Below are 9,621 nucleotides of genomic sequence, written 5' to 3'. Positions count from 1 at the left end.
TCTTTTTTATGTGCTTTACAAATAAATTGACTTGATTTGACTTGACCCTACTGAAATGTTATCAAAGCCACGGTGTGAGAAAAAGTGGATTTTAGCGGAAGGAGACCTTTAAGTAGTTTGACTCAAAATAAGCACACAAGCTCACCAGTCAAGTTATTCTGATTCTTGTGTCCAAATGTAGGATATAAACTCTGGGAATTTATTTAATTCAAGTCTTATTTCAAAGATCTCGCGATTTTCTAGTTTTTGCCGATGGATTTTTTGCAGTGATCTCTCACCAAGAGGTACACTACCCAAAAGTAGTGTGGGGGATATACAATGCTACCCCCTCTTGTGGCAAGATGCTCCAGTGTCTAATCAGACTACAGCTGTAATCATTTACATACAGTACCAGTCAAAAGTTTGGACACACCTTCCATTTAATGTTTTTATTTTTTCTTACATTTTTCCCTAAATGAATGCTGAAGTGATCCAGACTACGAAGGAACACATCTTGACGGTTCACATTTACAAATGTAAGTGATCTGTATCTGTGTGTAATGTGAACGAATCTGTCCCTGAAACACCTCACATGCTGCACATTGGTACCTGTATAAACGCCTCCTTCTTCACCAACAACAACAGAAAACCTCATATTAGTGTGAGGAGAGACTCGTAGCTTTATAAAGGGAAATGGATGAGTTAGCAGCTCATCTGTGGAGCATCTTTTGCTGGAGTGGAGAGTAAACAGCTGGTCTGAAGTTCATGCTCAGGTCGAGGAGGTGAAAAAAGGACAGGGGGTTTGCTTTTGCTGTTTTTACAGCTTTAGCTGCACATCTGCACCAAGAGATGCAGTGTGGGTACGAGAGAGAACCTAGCGCTAATGCTAATGCGTAAAAGCAAAAAGATGCAAGAATTCTGATTTGACTGTTTACATTCATTGTCACATATAAAAGTGACTTAAATCTGATTTTTAAAAATCTGATTTGGCACGTTCACACAGCCATGAAAAAATCTGATCTGAGACACAATGAGCAAAAAATCAGATTCACGTAATGTGAACGTAGCCAAAGATGTGTCCAATGTTTTGGCTGGTACTCTGGTACATATCTGCCTGAGACATAATCTCATTCAGAGTTTTAAGTAAGTAATCCAGGGCACATTTGTTTCAGTGTATAAGACAAAGAAGGAAGGCCGTATAAAACAGGCACTGTTATTATATAAACTGGCAAAAGGTCAGCGCTGATTCACACAGACAGCAGCTGATTTTCTGTAGTATGAGCTGCAGCAGTTTTTGGGCTTTCTGTAACCCCCCGTTAGCACTCAGTGTGAAATATATCAGCGTTTCTCAGAGACGTGAGGCTGGTTTACAGCAGATCTTGTTTAGCCTGAGCTGTAAATGTTCTGCTAGGATTTTCCCCTCACAGAATTCAGCCTGGCGGCTCCGGAGGTGTCGGCCACACGTCTGAGCGCTCATGCGATTCGCTGCTCGCCGGCACCCGGAAAGGGCGATATTTCGTCTGACATGCAACAGCTCCAGCCAGGCTGTCATCTCCACAACATCTCAATGATCCCTCAGAGCTGATAGCACCAGACACTTATATTACACCCCGCGAAGATGCAGCATCGCAGGAAATAAGCCACCTGAATACATTTCTGCATCTGAAAAAAGGCAAGCTGGAATACTGCAGCCAGGCTGCGTGATGGGAAAGGATGAATAGTGATGTTTTCTGGGTTGTGGCCGTCTTTAAGGGGCTCTCTAGTCCTGATGTAGGTGGTCTGCTGTGGCGTACAGCATGTGGCTTAAAGAGCCACTAAATCCTAAACCATATTTTGTCCATTAATAGATTAAATGTGTTTGTTTAAAGTTATTAAACATAACAGTCCTGCTTAACATTTTATAGACTTTTAGTAAAACCTTTAAAAAACTATTTTTATTGTGGTAATTTCCGCATCTGTAGCGCCCTCTCAGGTTCAACTGTACTATAGGCAAGTACGCAGACACATCACAATATGCTAATCAGTAAATCAATATTCCCACCCCCACACCGCTGCTGCTACAGCTCTGCCAATCAGCTCTCCCTCCTGGCCTGCCTCTAAACCCATACATCACCCAGTGCCTTTTTTTTTTTTTTTTTAGCATTTTTTCAAATGTGAGGTGTGCAGTCAGTACAAATCAGGAGGTTTAGTGCCCCTTTAAGGTATATTCATGTGTTAGTCAGTCACTGAAATCTGTATAAGGCAGGACTGCTAAGGACTGGAGTCGGGAAACAGCTTTCTTTAAAACCAATCAGCGCACATCTCTCAATTTCTGTTTTTTCGAAATCTCCAAACACAAACAACCTCCGATATTGGAGTTCATACATTTTTATATCAGAGGCACACTGCTGCTGTTGCAGCTCAGCCAATCAGCTCTCTCACTTGCCCTGACCCTTAACCCATACATCACCCATTTCCCCTCCCATTTTATTTTTAGCCTTTTTCATATTTGAGCTTAGGGTGGAGTCAGCAAAACCCAGGGGGTTTGATGCCCCTTTAAAATGTCCACACAACTCTTTAAAAAAAATCTATTGGGTCACTTTAGCCCTTAAAAGTGTGAAAAAAACTTGTCTACTTGTTCCCTCTTCTGTAGTCTGATAGGTTCATTTTATAATTAATTATAAAAATGAAGATTAGATGAATTAATTCTCTGACCTTATCACAGAACTGTTTATCCACCACACCAGTGTCATTGTGGAAAATGGTACATAAACTCATAAACTCAGGTATTTTCTAAATTAATATGAGGGCTTTTAAGCTTTATTTTACAGTACAAAACATTCAACACCACATTATAAATCACCAACATTAAACATGATCTTTTTACAAAACAATAAAATTATTTACAAATATATATTTTACATTTTCCTCAATTCCCCAATACTTGAAAACATGGCTTTACTTTAAGAGACACATAATCGTACGATTCACAACGAGCCTTTAGATCAGTTCATCTGATCCGGAAAGGCAACACCAAGAGCGACCAACTACAATATTTAAAATATATTACAATTTACAAACATTTCATTAGTTTATACAGGACACATTCCCCAACGGTCAACACACGGTCCTGAACGCAGTCCACACTGCGGAGTGTGTATAAAGTGCAGAAGAAATGTTAGGAAATGTTAGATACAGCAGAACTGACTTTTCTGTGATGCAAGTGCCTAATTACTTTCTATCTGCATAAACAGCAGCACTGAAATGTAAAGGTTAAACTTCCTGGACCAATGGCAGACTCTGGCATAGAGATAAGAAAAGACCAGAGAACACTGGCTGATATTTACAAAAAGTGCCGATCTAAGATCTGTCTAATAAATCAATTATTAACATGGGTCCTGAATGAGTGAAGCGGCCAACATAAAGTACAGGATCCGATCACACAAAATACATGCATACTGTAGTGTGAACACAAAAGCGTCTCAATGCGTCCCCATAATGACCACTACCGTGATACCACACCGTCCAATAACAAGATAATAGATAATGGTGACACTTGTGGTTGGTGCACGACTACAAATCTAAACTGGACAACTCTTAGTTGTGTGCAACAGACCCCTCCTCCAAGGGAAATGAGATCAGACAGTGACAAATCTGATCACAAGTGGTCACAGGAGACGTATTTAACATAAATACCAAGTGCGAATGGCTATGACTCTATTGGAAATGAGATAGGATGGTGAAAAATCTGATTATGAGTGGTCACAATAGCTATGCCCTTAGCGGAAATAAGATCGGACAGTGAGAAATCCGAACACGTTTGCTCACAGTAGATGCATTTAAAATAAAAACCAAGTGTGAATGGCTATGCCTCTATTGGAAATGAGATCATACAGTGAAAAATCTGATCCCAAATGGTCACATTAGACGCATTTTAACGGAAATGATATTGGACAGTGAAAATCTGATTACGAGTGATCACAATGGCTTTATCTCTAATGAAAATGAGATTAGATGGTGAGAAATCCAAATCACAAGTGGTCACATTAGACGCATTTAAAATAAATGCTGGGCGTGAATGACAATACCTTTAATGGAAAGGATATTGGACAGTGAAAATCTGATTACGAGTAATTACAATGGCTATGCTCTCAGCGGAAATCAGATCCAACAGTGAAACATCTAATTACAAATGATCTCAGAAGACATTCAAACAAATGCCAGGTGCGAATGCACTTTTGTGTTGGATCACCAATAATGCATGATAATGAGAAATCTGATCACAAATGGTCTCAGAAGATGCATTTAAAATAAAGGTGAGTGTAAACAGCTATGCACTTAGTGTACACAAGCCAAGTGTGAAATAGGTCTGGATTTTGGACCACTTTCCCTGCTTTCTGACATAATCTGATCTTAAATTAACACTTATACTCTAAAAAGCTATATGAATATGGGCCAATGGATTAGAGAAAATGATTGCACGGAATTCAAGCATTACCTTTGTAAAAATAAGATGACTGAATGGACCTATAATAAACCTGCACTGAAAACACCTGAAAACATCTAACAACACTTTAAACTGCTAGAAAAGCCTGACCTACTAAAAATAACTAATAATAATAACTAATAACTAAAAATCTAAATAAACCAGGAATAAATCTCATTGAAAATAAGTGCAGTGAAAGTAAAAAGGCACAAGCTGCCCAGGAGCTAAAAGTATGCAACATGACTGAAGCCGTGAAGAACCTTTAGAGGAGTTTTAGCTTAATCTGAACCTAACAGCTGGTCCTACCTGACTCCACATCAGTGTTCTGCAGCATTAGCATGTGTGTGTGAGATCCGCAGGTGTACCAGTCACCCCGGTGGGCGCCTGCATCCCAGCATCTCAGCATATCTGGGTCAGATCTGGAGTTCTGACACAAACTGAAGTCAAGAACTGAAGCCACTCTGAGGCTCATCTGAACTGGTCAGCTGTCAGATGTAGGTCTCGGCGGCGATGGTGAGCAGTGTGCACGTGGACGACACGCTGGACGATCGCTCGTGCAGGGAGTTGTTGTTGTTCCAGGCCGGCACCGCCAGCGGCTCCAGCGGCTTGGCACAGCCCAGCACCTTCTCCGCACTCGGGCACAGTCCCACGCACAGTTTGTGGAGCAGCAGGTGGAACTTCCGCCTGAAGTTTTTGTTGATCCAGAAGTAGAAGATGCAGTTGAGGAAGCCGTTGGATGTCGGCAGCCACACGGCGACAAACTCCACCCACTCCGGCACACCACTGCCAGACATCGCTGAGAAACACAACCAGAACACAGAGCGTGAATTCAAGGATTAATGTAGAAAAAACACATCACTATATGGCAAATGCATATAAAATAAAAGGATCTCCATTCACTACTCTGTAGGTAGAAGTATATATAATAGAGTTTAGAATACCTCTGTAGAAGTTATCGCATCAACTAATGCTTTTTAATCTAAGTAAAAGAGTAAAAGTACTGGTTTCAAAACTACTCAAACTATAAAAAGTAAAAGTAATGTATGGTGAAAAAATAAGGCCATTAAGGACAAATGCTTAAAGGAGAACTCTGGAGTAAAATGTACTTTTTGTGTAGCAAAACATGATAAAAGGTAATCATCTTTGATGAATAGCACACCTCCATTCTCCCACAGCATTCAGACATCCAGATAATTTAACAGTTTGTCCAAACAACACCCTTCTGACTGGGTGACACGGGGCATAATTTGACTCGATACATCGCTTTTTCCACCGTTTTCCAGCTCAAAGTAGCTCCACACAAATAGCATGGTTTTTAAATAAGCTGCTACGCAGCTCCGCATAGCATAGCAGTGCGGGCTGCTACGCTCTGCAGGTCTATGTATATATACACATAGACTCCACATAGCGCAGCAGCTGCTGCCAGTAGTAATGGTGGCGCTCGGAGCTGAAGCTAGCGTTATGGGATGTAAACAGAGGTTTATAATAAGCTTCTTGTGCACTTTTTAAGTTATTAATGTCTCGTTTTAAATGTCAGGACTCTCTGGATTTTAGCAAGGAGGTGTGGAGCTACTTTGAGCTGGATAACGTTGTAAAAAGTGATTTATCGGGGCAAATTATGCCCCGTATCACCCAGTCTGAAGGGTTTTTAGAGCAACTGTTAAAATTTCTGGATCTATGATCGCTGTGGGAGAACGGAGGTGTGCTACTCATCAAAGGTAAGTACTTTTTATCGCGTTTTACTACAACAAAAGTCCATTTGACACCTACATTCTCCTTTAAGCCACACTTCAGGACACAGTAGTGTCCTATCCCCCCTCCCCTAAACACATTTTTCTAAAAGCCATAATGACTATAATGCACTAGGCTTTTTAGTGTTTTAGTTGCATATTTGCTCATAGTTTGTCTGGAGTTCTCTTGACTCTCTGCACGGATCATCTTCATACTAGGCTACATACGTCTGCTATGTTCTTGCTGGGGGGGCGTGTGCAGGTGTGATGGATCACAGTATAAACCAATAGGATGTCGGAATAATATATGTTTATACTTCTCTTTAAACAAATATACTTAAATGCACTTTTCTTTTACAAGGATATTTTTAGATGCTCAATTCAGGCAGATATTCTTCACGTTTCTACATTTTAAACATTTTTACAGATTGTTTATCTGCAGATAAGTCAATCAAAATCATGATCGTTATCTTGGGCCCACAATTCCCAAACAACTGCACCCCAATCTGAACTAAATCTGTGAGAAAACATTAGTAGAATTTGATCTGTGAACACAGCATTCACAGCGCTGCCAAACAGGATGATTTAGTTTGAAACAAGCTTTGATGGGAGGACAATATTTCACAAAACTATTCTGCTTTATAAAGCAGCTGAAATTCTCCCCGCGTACAGTCACTCATCAAAAACTGACAGGTTATCCGTGAGTTCTGTACATCTGTACAATGATTCATCAGCTAGACAGCGTCAGTAACTCATCAGAGAGGCTTTCACGATCCCAAAAGTGAAGAAATACAACTGAAGTTATCAGAAATAAAGGAAAACTGACCCTTAACTACAGAGTATATAGCTCTGCTGTCAGAAATTGGACTACCCAGTGAGTCTGGATAGATTAAGTATGTATAAAAACTTACATAAAGATGTATATATTTTTTCTGATTACACTGGGTCATGTATCCATTCAAAAAAACATTAAAATCCTTAAAAACATAACAGTATTTTCATATGTTCATGTTTCATAAGTTTTGATGCTTAAAGTACATTTGAAGGCAAGTACTTTTGTACTTTTATATTTCAGCTGTGGACACTCATCATAAAGTTGGTATTATTATTATTTACAAATGGGCATATGTGCATATATATTTTAGTATAACATTATAGTCATTATGGCATTTAGAAAAATGTGTTTTGGCTTTAAAACTACTTTAAGTAGTTTTGAAACCAGTACTTTTTACACTTTAACTTAAAAAGTAAAAAGCTTGAGTTGATACTTCAACTTCTACAAAATTATTTTAACCCTTTCAGACCCTGCATCAATTACAATGGACATCATGCAGTTTTTTTTCCCCAATTGTTTTGTTGCACAGAGCAACAATTGAGACCTTTAGTCCATCAGAATAGATCACAAACCAAGCCAATGAAACAGTAGCTTAGGCCCGCCCACTGCACAGGACAAAACAAAACAAAGAAAAGAAAAAAAAAAAACAAGTCAAAAAAGCAAGTTAAAACAGCTAATTTCTACTAATTGTATGTGATTTTTAATCACATTTTTCATCATTTTTTTAATTTAATGTTTAGGCATGGTTTGTGAACAAAAAGGTCAATATCAAATCTAAAATAAATATTAAAGCATTAGATTTTATTCCAATAGATTAAAAAAAAAAGTTACTGTTTGATTTAACGTGTATATAGATTTTATTTTCAAATATTAGAGTATCTCTTTTGTGTGCATTACAGACAGAAAACAGTGTTGTTATTAATATTTTTCCATCACTGGCACATAATTTAGGTCTTAGGGCATATTAGGGCATGTCAGCAGTACAGCTCTATTTTACTTATTATTTGTGATTTTGAACTATTTTTAATCATGTTTAGGAATTAAAGGTTTCGGTTAATTGAACTTATTTTAACATAGATTTTATATTAGCATAGTAGTGTCTTATTCTGTGTGCATTACAGACAGAAAACAGCATTCTTGTATTTTTTCCATCACTGGAACATCATTCAGGTCTGAATGATATTAAACCCTAGTATCTATAGAGAGTAATGAATGAGAACACCTGTGTTGACACCTGTGCTGCTGCCTGTCAGGCAGGTGAACTCACCGTTGTAGATCATGATGACCATGCAGGGGGTCCAGCAGGTGTAGTAGATGGTCATCACCGGCACCAGCACTCGGGACGCCACATCCGGTCCGTTCCGTGATGACCGGGTCCGGGTCCTGAGCTTCAGCCGGTGCCTTTTGGCGGCCGTCCAGAGCCGCAGGTTGCAGAAGGTCATGATCGCGGAGCAGGGGAAGAAGATCAAAGCGGTGAGCGCGAGCGAGTACACCACGTTGCTGGAGTAGGCGGGGTTACACACGAGCGACGCGGCCGAGAAGCGCACCTGGATGATGCCCTGCGGCCACGAGACGGGCGAGAGCAGCACAGGTGGCAGGCCCCAGGCGAGAGCGATGAGCGAGAGCGCCCTCCTGCGGCTGAGCAGGGTACTGTACTGCAGCGGGTAGAACACGGCCAGGTAGCGCTCGAGGCTGATGCTGGCCAGCGTGTACATGCAGGTGGAGTACACGGTCGCGTTGAAGAACGCCACCACGTGGCAGAACGGGTCCGGCCCGTCGTTGTAGTGCTTCAGCAGGCTCACGCACAGGTTCAGGGGCATGACCACGAGCCCGAAGGCGGAGTCAGCCCCGGTCAGAGACAGCAGAAAGTACCGAGAGTTCCTGGACCATCCGGGCACTGCTGAGGAGATCACCATCACCACAGCGATGTTCCCCAGCGTGATCATCACCCCCAGAGCCAGTATTATAGCCATCTTAATGGGCCTGTTCTCCTCCAGCTGCCTCAGCACCTCACCTGCGGGTCTGAGCTCCAGACTCTCAGCCTCACCTGGAAGCGAGGCGTTGCTCGTTCCAGACATGCTGGGCTGCTCCAGGTACAGGTGGAGGAGGGTGCTGGTGATCTCCACGGTGTCCAACGTGTGGAAGGAGACCTTAACGGGGAAAACGAGTAGAGCAGAGCAGACAACACGAGGCGCGTGTGTGTGCGCGCGTGTACACACAAACATAGACGTTCAGGGAAACCAAGGCCAGACACCTCACCTGAACCTAATCAAGTCAGGTGTCACGTGACCAAACCTCCAATTGAGTGTAGTCACGTGATGCAAATTAGCCGAGGAGCAGTAGTAGTAGAATATATATATATATATATATATATATATATATATATATATATATATATATGAAATATATGCAGAAAATGAGAAATGGCTGAAATAACAAAAAAAACACATAATAAATTAAGTAAACACTTAAAATCGATCACTCTACGTGTAATACATCTATGAGTTTTACATTTTGTACTGAATTATTAAAATAAAGTAACTTTTCAGTGATATTCTATTTTTTGAGATGCACCTTTATTGCAATCTCATAGTATATATAAAAACACACAA

At 40.7% G+C, this 9,621-nt stretch overlaps 1 protein-coding gene across 1 annotated transcript; it reads right to left on the bottom strand.

Annotated features, from left to right (window-relative positions):
• Positions 1-2,774: 2,774 nt before the first annotated feature.
• Positions 2,775-9,343, bottom strand: zgc:162592 (G-protein coupled receptor). The gene is made up of 2 exons (XM_007256395.4): positions 8,277-9,343; positions 2,775-5,240 (listed from the first exon to the last, which is right to left on the bottom strand). The coding sequence occupies exons 1-2, from the start codon at positions 9,232-9,234 to the stop codon at positions 4,933-4,935; spliced, it is 1,266 nt and encodes a 421-aa protein (XP_007256457.3). The 5' UTR covers positions 9,235-9,343; the 3' UTR covers positions 2,775-4,932.
• Between the last annotated feature and the right edge of the window lie 278 nt (positions 9,344-9,621).

Source organism: Astyanax mexicanus, chromosome 16, assembly GCF_023375975.1.
Source record: "Astyanax mexicanus isolate ESR-SI-001 chromosome 16, AstMex3_surface, whole genome shotgun sequence".
In the NCBI taxonomy this organism is placed as follows: domain Eukaryota; kingdom Metazoa; phylum Chordata; class Actinopteri; order Characiformes; family Acestrorhamphidae; genus Astyanax; species Astyanax mexicanus.
This window is presented reverse-complemented; position numbering and strand designations above follow the sequence as displayed.

Bases quoted from the DNA above. Each gene is read 5' to 3' on its own strand.
- zgc:162592 (XM_007256395.4), bottom strand. From the start codon at position 9,234: ATGTTTGTGTGTACACGCGCGCACACACACGCGCCTCGTGTTGTCTGC. The intron at 5,241-8,276 runs GTGAGTTCACCT...TGTGTTTCTCAG, and splicing joins GGTCATCATGATCTACAACG to CGATGTCTGGCAGTGGTGTG.